Below are 13,948 nucleotides of genomic sequence, written 5' to 3'. Positions count from 1 at the left end.
CAAACTACTACTCAAACTACTACTACTCAAACTACTACTACTCAAACTACTACTCAAACTACTACTACTCAAACTACTACTACTCAAACTACTACTCAAACTACTACTACTCAAACTACTACTCAAACTACTACTACTCTCTAACTACTCAAATGCTATCTTCGCTGCTTTCTGCCTTTGCCCAGGATAACCTCCTCCTAGCCACCAGCACCACCATCAAAATCCTTTCTCTCCTTCAAGGCTCTCTCCTCCATGAAATCCTTTGTCCACAGCTGGAAGATACATCTCCATTCTCTAAACCCTTCTGCTAGTGTTTTTCATGCTTAAATGCACAAACAAATCGCCTAGGATCTTGGCAAAATGCAGATTTGGGTTCAGTAGTTCTGCAGCCCTGAGATTCTGCATTTTCTACTCCCAGGCGATGCTGGTCCTCAGGCAACACTTTGAATAAAAAGGTCTTAGACTGCACATTCAACATTGCTCTGCACTGACATTTATTTTTCTGTGTATTTTTTCTCTCCTACTAAGAGAATAAACTCCCAACAGATTTTGAGTAGCTTATTCAGTCTTTTATGCCCATAGTAACTAATTCAGTGTCTCATGCATAATAAATGCTAGTGAATGGGCGGTGCAAGAGGAGGGTTTGTAATTACACTTACATACTTTTTGCACAGGCACAGTTAGCATGCATTGGGGAAAGTGAAGTCCAGAACCCTGGTCTCATAGCCAGAATGTAAAAGAAGAGTAGCCAGAACGTAAAGGTGAAGTATTGCTGAAGTAGAACTCCAGTTCAGAATTTTGCTTACTCTACCATTTTAACTCTTTCGCATAAGCTTTACAGGTGGCATTTATTAAGACAACGACCTAAAGATTATAATGACATATGGGTAACACATGTTAAGGAAGAAAGCTAGCTGAGGAAGAAATAAAATGCATACAGATAAAAGACATAAGAAAATGTACAGACCATTCAGAAACAGAAACTAACAGTATAGATGACACTCTTAAATGCTGGGGCAGACAATGACAAACAAACACACACACACACACACAAACACACACACCCTTGGCTATAAGAGGGAAAAAGAAACAACTTGGTACATGGTTTTTTATACCTGAGGAAGCTCAGCAGCATTGTCTAGTGCACTAAGCCCGGGAACTCCATGTTGTAGATCTGACCTGCACTGACTTGCAATGTCTGCTTTGGGTTTCTAGTCACAAAAATGAAAGAAAATGCTGCTTCAAGATGCCCACAGTCTAACTTCACAGTCCAAAATGCATAATCTCGCTCATGCACTCATTCTGGCACAGCAGAAAAGTGAAGAAAAACCCCCACACTGGCTACTTGGGAGGCTGAGGCAGGAGAATGGCGTGAACCCGGGAGGCGGAGCTTGCAGTGAGCCGAGATTGCGCCACTGCACTCCAGCCTGGGCGACAGAGCGAGACTCCGTCTCGAATAAAAAAAAAAAAAAAAAGAAAAACCCCCACACTTAGTACTGCCCAGAGCTGCTGATACAGTCTAGTTATACAGCTCCACACGTTCTCCCTCTATTATCACTGCCGTTACAACTACTAATAATCATTAGTGATCATCACTAAGAATGATAATACCTACGCCCATTATTATTTATGATGTGATAGGAACTTTATGCAGATTATTTAATTTGATTCCTTGGCAACCCTATAAGATTATTTTTATTATGCCCCTTTTATAGATGTGAAAATTAGGATTCTAAGTTTAATAATTTGCCCAAGGGCCAAAGCTCCAAACTAATAAAATTAGGACTCACGCTCCCTGTGAATTCACTACTTTTGTGACTCTCAAAAGACATTTACCAAGTACTTACTCTTGGAGAGGTACTGTGGTAAGAGCTGGGATTAAAACTGAGTAAGATATGGTATCTGCTTTCAAGAAATACCTGATCTTGTAGAAGCAACAAAAAATGCCAATTAGACAGCTACATAATTGTGCTGGAAATACTGCATGTAATATAGTGCTCTATACATCTTTTTTTTTTTTTTTTTTTTTTTTTGAGACGGAGTCTCGCTCTGTTGCCCAGGCTGGAGTGCAGTGGTGCAATCTCGGCTCACTGCAAGCTCCACCTCCCGGGTTCACGCCATTCTCCTGCCTCAGCCTCTCCGAGTAGCTGGGACTACAGGCGCCCACCACCACGCCCGGCTAATTTTTTATATTTTTAGTAGAGACGGGGTTTCACCGTGGTCTCGATCTCCTGACCTCGTGATCCGCCCGCCTCGGCCTCCCAAAGTGCTGGGATTACAAGTGTGAGCCTGTAATCCGCACCCGGCTCTATACATCTTTTAAAAGCCAGTAATTTGCTATATGAATTCAAAAATGGAGCATGCAACTAAATATGTTATATATTTTTCCTAATGCATAAACATTGCTTTTTTATTTCTCATCCTCAACTGGGTTTGGTAAACATAGCTTTTAAGACATCTTTAGAGGATAAGTAAATGGTAAAATTCACCCTTTTTGATAAAATATTATAGCTCTGATTTAAGACAAAAGCAAAAGAAACTTTAGCAAAATAAAACACTTTTTATAAAGGTACAGCATATTAACATAAGATAGCTACTAAGATTATTTTCGTCTGTTGATTATAATAAAATTGCAATATACTGCATAAATAAACCTGAATGCAATCTGGCAAAAAATATTCCATTAAAAGAGTAGAATTTTCTTACAATATAATGTTTAGAAACACATGAGAAAAAAGAAAAAAATAGATTTTAAAAAATAGTAAAATTTTTAACCTGTAATCCCTGCTATTTGGGAGGGTGATGCAGGGAGATTGCTTGAGTCCAGGATTTTGAGATCAGCCTGGGCAACATAGTGAGACTCCATCTCAAAAAGAATTGTTTTAATTGTGAAGAGAATTTTTTTACCACATATAGCAGCTAAGTGCTGACCTCTGGTGGCCGTTTTTATTACTGCCACTGAACCACATTTACATTATTATTAATGACAAACCTGTTTTGGTGATATAGATCAACATATAATTTCCATTAACTTTTTAAACACTTAAGCAGAACTTTTAAATATAAAATATCACTTTATGGTTAAAAATCTTAGTATCAGTTTCAGAATTAAATCTTAGATTTTAACTTATTAGGTGACTTTGGGCAAGTTATCAAACTCTGAATTTCAGTTTTCAAATCTATAAAATGGCAAATAGCAAGATTTAAAGATTAGTTATCATTATTGTTAGTTTAATCATAAAATATGCAACTATATCTCATTCGGTGGAAGGTCTTCAAGGCTTACTTTTCCTAAGACTATTTATAAATATCAATGCTTTTCAAACAACAAAAATGCAGTCAATGTAGAATGTTTTCTAACAAAAATTTCTAAAACTTCATTGGATTTATCTGAAAAGGATGACTTTCTACACTGTTCACTGTTTTGAATTCACTATAAAAAGAAAGTGATCTGGCCGGGCATGGTGGCTCATGCCTGTAATCCTAGCACTTTGGGAGGCCAAGGCAGGCAGATCACAAGGTCAGTAGTTCGAGACCAGCCTGGTCAACATAGTGAAACTTTTTGTACTAAAAGTACAAAAAATCAGCTGCGCATGGTGGCAGGCACCTATAATCCCAGCTACTCAGCAGGCTGAGGCAGGAGAATCGCTTGAACCCAGGAGGCAGAGGTTGCAGTGAGCGAGATTGCGCCACTGCACTCCAGCCTGGGTGACAAAGCAAGACTCCATCTCAAAAAAAAAAAAAAAAAAAAGTGATCCTAGGAAGAAAGGAAGAAATGTAATTCTCACTATTAAAACACCATTATTGCACACTTTTTCAAGAGCTATAACAGACTTCGTATCTTCTCCAAAAGCAAAGTAGTAAAATTTTTAAAAAGAAAAGATGTTATAGAATAAATGACTTAGAAACAATCAATCTTCTTTTCACACATCTCAGGATCTCAATAAATTTGAAATCCTAGAATTCTGAAGTTGCTTGGATGATCTCCAAACTCCTAAATTGGTATCATCAGAAAACATTATAATTCTATATACAATTTACACAGTTTCCTTAAACATTCAAGAAGAAACTTGTACGATACAACTTTCTACTGAGTTAGGTCAAGACTATATGAGGCCTTATAGGACTCAACGTCTTTTAGAACGTTTTTTGTTTTCGTGGATAACATCTCAAGGTGACCTGTGTTGACACTGGTTGGTAGAAAAGTCATAGTTCACAACTTAACTTTACAATCAAATGAAGCACTTTCATCTTCAGGATTACTCTCTACAAAAATTCATTTAAATTGCCGGGTGCGGCGGCTCACGCGTGTAATCCCAGCACTTTGGGAGGCCAAGGCGGGCATATCACGAGGTCAGGAGATCGAGACCATCCTGACTAACATGGTGAAACCCCGTCTCTACTAAAAATACAAAAAATTAGCAGGGCGTGGTGGCAGGCGCCTGTAGTCCCAGCTACTCGGGAGGCTAAGGCAGGAGAATGGCGTGAACCCAGGAGGAGGAGCTTGCAGTGAGCCGAGATCACACCACTCCACTCCAGCCTGGGCAACAGAGCGAGACTCTGTCTCAAAAAAAAAAAAAAAAAAATCATTTAAATTATTTTCCATTTTCAAATAATAAAACCTCTTAATCCTTTTTTGAGGATAGCGTTCTGAGTCACATTGTTGCCATATTACTTTTTAAATTTTTAAAATATATACTTACATTAACAAATACAGGAAAATGTGATGTCAATGTAATTTGCATTAAGAATTAATATTTCTGAAAGCTAAGAAATACTGAGAATATTTATACAAGTAAATATATTTGTCTGTTAAATCAGTATCACACTTGTGATTTACGTTTCATGCTAATCAGATCTGAATAATGAAAGAAATTCCTAATGTAACAATGGTTTACATTCTGCAAATAATTACTTTCTTACACTTTACCTCCCTAGGTAACTTATCACATTGCTAATCATGTGTAATGATAATGGCTTTTCATGTCAATTAGAGGAATTTCTTGCAGATGACTAATTCACTTTACAAAGAAATTCCTAGTGAATTTACAAAGAATTTGTAAGGAATGTTTAGTGCCCTGAATTTCCTTTTTTTAAGCTGCATTTTCTTTTTTTTTTATTTACTTATTTGTTTTTGTTTTTTTAGAAACAGGGTCTCACTCTGTTGCCCAGTCTAAAGTGCAGTGGCACCATCCTAGCTCACTGCAGCTTCAAACTCTTGGACTCAAGCAATCCTCCTGCCTCAGACTCTCAAGTGGCTAGGACTTCAGGTGCACGCCACCATGCCTGGCTAATTTTTTTTTTTACTAGAGATAGGGTCTCCTCTCACTATGTTGCCCAGGCTGGTCGATTTTAGGGTTAGGTTTAGGGCCTCGAGCCAAATACATATGCCTGTAAGCAATACTACATCATATCTCTGTTACTGTGTGTGAGCATAAATACACCTATGCATATGTGTATGTATATGTAAAAATTCATGTATGCATACATATATTTGCTTCCCTCCTATATGGCAAAATACCATTAAAGAATGGCCCACAGCCCAAGACTGTTGTATGAATAAACATTTCTATTCTAAATCTGATTTATGTACATGTTGATGCCTCTATTTATATGTTACATATTTCCTTATATGTCTAAAAGTATTCATGTTTATGTGTATGTTTGTCTTTATTCCTAGTTAAATCTTTTCCTAGGCCCTGTGTCTGTGATTCACTCCAGACCATAGCATGGATTCTATTGTTCCTTGAGAGCTGCAGTTTCAAAACAGGAGACTGAGGCTGGGCTCAGTGGCTCAACGCCTGAAATTCCAACACTTTGGGAGACCAAGGCAAGAGGATGGCTTGAGCCCAGGAGTTCAAGACCAGCCTAGGTAACACAGGTAGACCCCATCTCTACAAAAATTAAAATTAAAGAAATTAGCCAGGCGAAAGGATTGGAAAGAGAAGTTCTGAGACATTGGTTTTCAGCTTTAACTTCTTGTGCGCACAGAGGATAAAAGTATCCACATGAAAATTTTATATTTTTCTCCAAGGAGCAAGGAACAAACTACCAATGTTTTTAAGTTGCAGACAGCATCTGTACATCCAGCACAGAAATTTTATTTTAAGAGTTCACTCAGGGCTGGCAATGATGGCTCACACCTGTAATCTCTCTCTGCACTTTGACAGACAAGACAGGGGGATCACTTGAGCCTGAGCAACATAGCAAGACCCCATCTCTACCAAAAAAAAATTTTTTAAAGTAAAATAAAATAAACAGGTATGGAGGCACACACCTGTGGTCCTAGCTACATGTGAGGCTGAGGTAGGGGAAGTGCTTGGGCCCAGGAGACCAAGGCTGCAGTGAGCTATGATTGTGCCACTGCACTCCAGCCTGGGTGACAGAGTGAGATCCTGTCTCAAAAATTAAAGATAAATAAAAGTTCACATAGGCAAGAAAGAAAATAAGAATAGATTGTTAAATAAAATTTATAGGAGGTGATTGGTTTGGACTGAGCTCCTGTACTAGGCCTAACAGATCAAACCAAAATGGAGTTACTCATGCTGAAGTTCCACTCACTAAGCCAAACTAAGTTGTTTATCTGACCTTCCACGAAATCAGGAGAAAGAGAGGTAATAGCCAAATCCCCAAATGGGCTAGTTTTAGCTGGTGTGATAAGGAAATTCTCTCTGCTTTCACCTTTACAAAGAAAGTAACCTTGCAACGGGAACCCACTTTTTGTTATGTTTCTGATTTCTTCAGCCATTTTCTGACTCTAAAGTCAACTTCCTCTGCGCAGCTCATCAGAGCACTCATTTCAAGGTGTTGCCTGATACTAGAGTTGCAAATAAAAGCCAATTAAGCTTTTTAAGCTAAATTTGTTTCTGCTCAGCTCATCAGAGCACTCATTTTGAGGTGCTGCCTGATACTAGAGCTGCAAATAAAAGCCAATTGAGATTTTTAAGCTAAATTTGTTTTGTCTTTTGGTAATTCTATAAGGAAAATGGAAAATGAGTGGAAGTAGAAAAGGATAAACAAGCTTCAAATACTCTACCTGGTAGCAGATAAACAAAATAGTCAAGTTCTTACCTTTAAAAAATGTAGAAAGTACCTGATTCAAATGCATACCTGTGGATGCATGCAGACATAAACCCCCACACTGGAGTACACATTTACTCTCTTTTCCCTACCCAGCATGCAACTGCCCTACTTAGTGGAACATTTATCTTGCTTCTGCGTGGGAAGGGTCAGGCCTTTTTCACACTCTTGACCCTTGTATTTCAGGGTCACTCTCAGTTCCAGAGCCTTCAACCCAGGCCTAACTATCATCTTGGCCTCAGTGACTGGCTCACTTGAGCCAATCAGACCAACCAGAGACAATACTGGGCATTTTGTTTGAATGATTTGGAAGAGGTCCTCCCTCTTTCTCATTGTGCTTGATGCCACGAGGATGCAGAGGGTGGAGCAATAGCAGTCATTTTGGCCCCATGAGGGAGAGACTGAAGCTGCCAGGGGATACCACAGGGACCCGAAATGAAGCCACCACTGAGAGAAGAGAAGAGAAATCATACCCTGATGACAGCATGAGAACTTGGGATCCAGCCATTCTTGAAGCCAAGGTCTAGCTCTAGACTTAACTTTTTTTTTTTTTTTTGAGATGGAGTCTTGCTCTGTCACCCAGGCTGGAGTGCAGTGGCGTGATCTCCGCTCACTGCAAGCTCCGTCTCCCGGGTTCACGCCATTCTCCTGCCTCAGCCTCCTGAGTAGCTGGGACTACAGGCACCCGCCACCACACTCGGCTAATTTTTTTGTATTTTTTGTAGAGACGGGGTTTCACCGTGTTAGCCAGGACCATCTCGATCTCCTGACCTCGTGATCCGCCTGCCTCGGCCTCCCAAAGTGCTGGGATTACAGGCTTGAGCCACCGCACCCAGCCTAGACTTTTCAATTATAAGAAGCAATAAGTTTCTCTTTTTTTTTTTTTTCCATAAGCCAGCTGGAATTAGGGTTTTTTTGTTGGGTTTTTGTTTTAGTCATTTGCAACTGGTAGAGTCTTAACTGATAAACAAGACCCTGACAAGCTAATGATGACATAATAGCAGAAAAGCAACTGCTCAACTGCCCTTCTCAGTCATACGCCAAGTGTGTCCTCTTTCTTCATATTTCTAATTCCTTGTTCACAGAGCTTCAGTAACCCTGTTAAAGGGTGCAATACAATCAATGTACATCTGATATATCAAATAATAATGCCTTTTATATGTATCACCTACAAAATTCATTTTATGTATATTTTTTAAATCCAAAAAAAAAAACAAAAACACTAAAGGAGATAGTAGTTACAGTTTAATGACTAAGAACTAACTAAAATGTTTTAAAGTTTACTTGGCACTAAGACCTCATAGCTAGAAGGCAGTAAGGGCCAGGTCTTCATTATTCTTATCTTTATGTACGTTATTCTTTTCATCACACCATAAATATTTTTATCTTCAAAAGTATAATTGGCTGTATGTACAAACAAGACATAAACATTAAGCAGATTAAGAGATATAAGACTTTTTTAAATAGTATAATCTTACCTAAATCAGTATCTCGAATTCCCATGTACAACTCAAGAACATCATCAATCTTTTCAATTGCCTTTGCTTTGGTTTCAGAAGGCTTCATCAAAAAAAGAGAGAAATAAGATATTATATAACAAAATCTCTTGATTGTCAGGGCATACACAAGAGAAAACCTGATGTGGAGCCAGTTCATGACTGTGTATTTCAGCTAATTTTAATGGAAATAGATCTAGAATGTGCTCTGTAACTAAATACAAATCAATATTGTAAATACCTATTTTTAGTGTCAGCACTAAGTGTTATGGATTCAAAAAAGAAAAGCCAGGAACATGATCCCCAAGTAGCTAACAATCTAGAAGAGGAAACAGATGTGAAAATAAATAACATGTAACAGTTTTTAAAGGATATAAAAGGCACAGAAGCATCACAGGGGAAGAAACAAATTTATATCTCTAACAGTCATGGAAGACTTTAGAAAGAAGGTGACTTGGCTGAGCACAGTGGCTCATGCCTGTAATCCCAGCACTTTGGAAGGCCAAGGTGGGAGAGTTGCTTCAGCCTAGGAGTTCAAGACCAGCCCAGGCAACATGGTGAGACTCCATCTCTACAAAAAAAAAATTAATTAATTAAAATAATTAGCTGGGTGTGGTGGCACATGCTTGTAATCCCAGCCACTTGGGAGGCTGAAATGGGAGGATCACTTGACCCTGAGAGGTCTAGACAAGCCTGGGCAACATGGCAAGATTCTAGCTCTACTAATTAATTAATTTAATTAAAAAGTAACCAGGTGTGGTGGTATGCACCTTTAGTCCCAGCCACTCAGGAGTCTAAAGTGGGAAGATCACTTGAGCCCAGGATGACGAGGCTGTAGTGAGCCATAATTCTGCCACTGCCCTCCAGCCTGGCAACAGGACAAGACCCTGTCTCAGAAAAAAAGAAGGATGTCTTAAGAACTGTGGTGGGGTTTGTCTTGTTTTGTTTTGTTTTGTTTGAGACACAGTCTCATTCTGTTGCCCAGGCTGAAGTGCAGTGGTGTGATCTCAGCTCACTGTAACCTCTGCCTCCCAAGTAGCTGGGATTACAGGTGCGCGCCACCACACCCAGCTAATTTTTTGTATTTTTTTGGTAGAGACGGGGTTTCACCATGTTGGCCAGGCTGGTCTCGAATTCCTGGACTCGAGTGATCCGCCCACCTCGGCCTCCTAAAGTGCTGCAATTACAGGCATGAGCCACCACACTCAGCCAAGAACTGTGTTTTCAATGACGAAAAGGAGATAAGCAGGAGAGGACACTTCAAGTAGGATGCAACAGATAGGCAAAGTCTAAGTAAGGTCACAGAGTCATGTTAGAGGGATGCCAGAAGTCCCATGTAGCTGGAGAACACAGTGACAAATATGGCTAGATCTTGAGGGGTCCTGTGTACCATGAAAAGGACTTTGGTCTTTATTGTGCAGGCCAGGGTCTCCAAACTTTTGATGGCTCATCCCAATAGTAAAACATTTCTGAACAAATACCCTTATTGTGTATTTTTAACTTTATTGTATGTATTGCTTATAAATTACACATTTATTACCATATTAATATATTGTATACATTATAAAAATATACCAAAAAAGGAAATTTTATAAGAATGAGATGATAAAATAATATTTTTAAATCATTTTTGTTATGTATTAATGGTACCAAAACATTTTTGTTCTTCCCAAAACAATTACTAAACATTTCAGTAAAAATATTATTTTAACTTTTTGGTTTAATATTTGGTAAATTCTGCTCAGTTTATTTCAATACTTGGCTTTAAATAGCATCATAGCTGAAAATGGAATTGCCCAAAGATGTTAACTACTCAACTATATGTGCAAATGTAGAATTCATTATTTAGATTATAAGAATTTCATGTTACTTTCAATACTGTTATAAATATATGTTGTTTTGTATTCTCAAATTTTGTTAAAATCATGCATTTTATAGCAAATAAAAATCTATTTCCTTGAAGATATTAGTACAACTTTCCCATATTTTTCTTTACAAGAACTAAACCTTAAAAACAATAAGAGACAATATATTGCTCTTGCCTTCATTACAATGTATCTTGAATTGTCTGTATAAAGCAACAGGCTATGCAAACTAACAGGTATTAACCTTTATATCTATCCAGGCACATTTTAAGTTACGGTGACAAGTGTCAGTACGCCTCATACACAAATGGCCACCAATATTTTACCATTCTAATATTTCCTATTTGCTACGGAACAGATCTGGATCTATCACCTCTTCTCCATCCACATTGTTTGCCAGTGTTTAGTCCTCATCTGTTTTGATTTGCAGAGGTTTCCTATTTTGTCTCCCTGCCTTTGGTCTTCACCCTCTCAAATCCAAGCTGCTCAACAACCCATTCCCTGGAACCAAGGGATTTTTCTAAAACACAAAACTGATTGTGTTACTCCCCTCATAATTCTTAAATGGCTCCCTCATTATCCACAAGGCCCTTCACATCCTAACCCCAGCCTATGCCTCGAGCTTCATCACCCCTACCTAACCAGTATTTCCAGCACCCCACACTCCAATCTCATTAACAGCTTACAGGTCCCCAAAACCCATTATTGTTCCATGCCTAGAACACTCTTCTTCCCCATTTTGAACTCACTCACTCATTTCTTCCAGAGAGAAACTCTTTCTGACCTTTTTTTTTTTTTTTTTTTTTGAGATGGAGTCTCACTCTGTCGCCCAGGCTGGAGTGCAATGGCATAATCTCGGCTCACTGCAACCTCCGCCTCCTGGGCTCAAGTGATTCTCCTGCCTCAGCCTCCCAAGTAGCTGGGATTACAGGTGCCCGCCACCATGCCCAGCTAATTTTTATGTTTTTAGTAGAGATGGGGTTTCATCATGTTGGCCAGGCTAGTCTCGAACTCCTGACCTCAGGTAACTCACCCACATCAGTCTCCCAAAGTTCTGGGATTACAGGCGTGAGCCACTGCACCCAGCCTTCTGACCTCCTTTCTTTCCCCAATCCCTGTCAATGGTCAATCAGCCCCTTCTTTGTGACACTGTGTATCCTGCACCTGCTTCCATTAAACCTATCCCACTGGGTTGTAATAGCTTCTTTTCATGCTTCTCCTTTTAGAAGAGAAACAGGGTCTTTATTCTTCTTTGTATCACCAGCACTTAGACTGTGCCTGTCTCAGCAAGCACATATTGAATAAAGTGTGAGGTTATGCAAGTGGAGAATTGACATGGTTTGGCTCTGTGTGCCCACCCAAATCCCATCTTGAATTGTAATCCCCACATGTCAAGGGAGGGACCTGGTGGGAGGTGAATGCATCATGAGGTGGTTTCCCCCATGCTGTTCTCGTGATGGTGAGGGAGTTCTCACAAGATCTGATGGTTTCACAAGTGACAGTTTCTCCTGCACACTCACTCTCTCCTGCCACCATGTAAGATGTGCCTTGCTTCCCTTCACCTTCTGCCATGATTGTAAGTTTCTTGAGGCCTCCCAGCCATGCGGAAATGTGAGTTAATTGAATCTCTTTATAAATTACCCAGTCTCAGGTATTCTTTATAGCAGTGTGAAAACGGACTAATACAGAGAATCTTACACCATTTTCAGAATTTGTGCTAGGTGATTAAAGGAGTGATTTGTTTCAAATCCCATAAATCCTTTAAATCCTTAAAGTGTTTGAAATTAGATTTTAGGTCATTTGTATCAAATTTAATATTAGCACCAAACAGCTTTTTCCTTTCATTATGAGCTATTTTTAATTGCCCTATTTTACTAAACAGGCTATGAAAATAGGAATGGATTTTTAGATGTTTATCTTTGAATGAATCTTTCCTACCTCCCCAGGTAGATCTTAAGCTGCTCTTTTTCCATTCCGGCACCTTTGCCACAGCAGGTGCTTAACAAAGAGTGATGAATGATTTAACCCTTAGAAGATGCTCCTCCTCCTGAAGGGACATGGCGTTTTTCCTGCTGACCTGCTTCCTTTGTGAGCTGTTTAAAGGTCTGCTCATTTTTCCTCACAGCCTCCAGCAAAAGGCAGAGCTGACATTCTCCCAGCTCCCCACAGCCAGCTCCTTCCCTCTGTTCTTCCCTTCTCTGATAAATTCCTTTCTTCCACTGAGATTTGCTTATACATTCAATAAACATTTACCGGCCTTCAGCAATATACCAGGCAGTGTGCTGGGCCACAGAGGGAAAATAACAGCTCCAAACGCCCAGAAGTCACTGCCCTGGGTTTCCTTCACATACCTTATCATATCTCCTTTTCAAAACACTTTTTGCTCTATCAGGTCTCTTCATTGCCATTTGCCTCTGATCGGTCCTTTCATTCTCCCAGAACCCAGGCATTTGACTCAGGATCTTCCTCTAGATCCCCCCAAAACTGAAAACACCCTGGGTGACTCAACACTCCTAAGGACAGCCTTGGCCTCAGGTGTTCCTTAGGTGTCTGCTTCAACAAACCACCCCCATGACCAACCCTGGACATTGTCACCCAACAAGTTCTGGGATCCCACTCTGTGAAACAGCCTCAAAACTGTTTACCTGTCTCTTTTTTCCTTCAAACGCATAGGAACCCGGACAGCATTCACATACAGAGAGACCCTAGAAGGGCCCAGTGCCTTGCCCGTGCCCCCCGGAGCTCGCAATCATCAGTCACCTACTCGACATCCCGTCTGCCCACAGGAGGGCTTTGACCCCCAGGCCTTTGCTGCTGTTGTGGGCCTGCTGCTTGCCACTTGGAATCCTTACCATCACCACCCCAACCTTGCAGTTTTCTTCCTCCACCCTTCTTGCCTCCAGTTGTCACTTGTCCTTCTGGTGTTTTTCACTCAAACACTGACCTATATATAGACAAAGTCATTCAAAGGGAAAAACCCTTGCTTTTCTCAAACTAAAAGGAATCATTTATTAATTAATTAATGCACCAAAGATTTCCATTCCTTTGGTATATCAGGTCCTATTCTAGGTGCTGCGGATGCAGCAGTGAACAAGACATGTGAGCAAAGGAGCTAGACAGTAGACAAAATTAATCAAAGATATAGAGTCCTAGGGTGTTTAGTGCTGATATGGTTTGGCTGTGTCCCCACCCAAATCTCATCTTGAATTGTAGCTCCCATAATCCCCACATGTTGTGGGAGGGACCTGGTGGGAGGTAACTGAATCATGGGGGCAGGTTTTTCCCATGCCATTGTTCTCGTGATAGTGAATAAGTCTCACGAGATCTGACGGTTTTATAAAGGGCAGTTCCCTGCACACACTCTCTTGCCTGCTGCCATGTAAGTCGTGCCTTTGCTCCTCCTTCACCTTCCACCATGATTGTGAGGCCTCCCCAGCCACGTGGAACTGTGAGTCCATTAAACCTCTTTTTCTTTATAAATCACCCAGTCTCAAGTATGTCTTTATT

At 40.0% G+C, this 13,948-nt stretch overlaps 1 protein-coding gene across 8 annotated transcripts in view; it reads right to left on the bottom strand.

Annotated features, from left to right (window-relative positions):
* GIPC2 (GIPC PDZ domain containing family member 2) overlaps positions 1 to 13,948 on the bottom strand; it is a 96,297-nt gene that overhangs the window by 11,621 nt on the left and 70,728 nt on the right. For 6 of the 8 annotated variants that reach the window (XM_063624174.1, XM_063624175.1, XM_063624172.1 and 3 more), the window contains one exon: positions 8,559 to 8,640. The exons of the other annotated variants lie outside the window; for them this stretch is intronic. In XM_063624174.1, coding sequence (XP_063480244.1) covers positions 8,559 to 8,640 — 82 coding nt within the window. The remainder of the gene's footprint in view (positions 1 to 8,558; positions 8,641 to 13,948) is intronic. 8 annotated transcript variants of the gene reach the window in all.

This window comes from Symphalangus syndactylus, chromosome 12, assembly GCF_028878055.3.
Source record: "Symphalangus syndactylus isolate Jambi chromosome 12, NHGRI_mSymSyn1-v2.1_pri, whole genome shotgun sequence".
In the NCBI taxonomy this organism is placed as follows: Eukaryota; Metazoa; Chordata; class Mammalia; order Primates; family Hylobatidae; genus Symphalangus; species Symphalangus syndactylus.
This window is presented reverse-complemented; position numbering and strand designations above follow the sequence as displayed.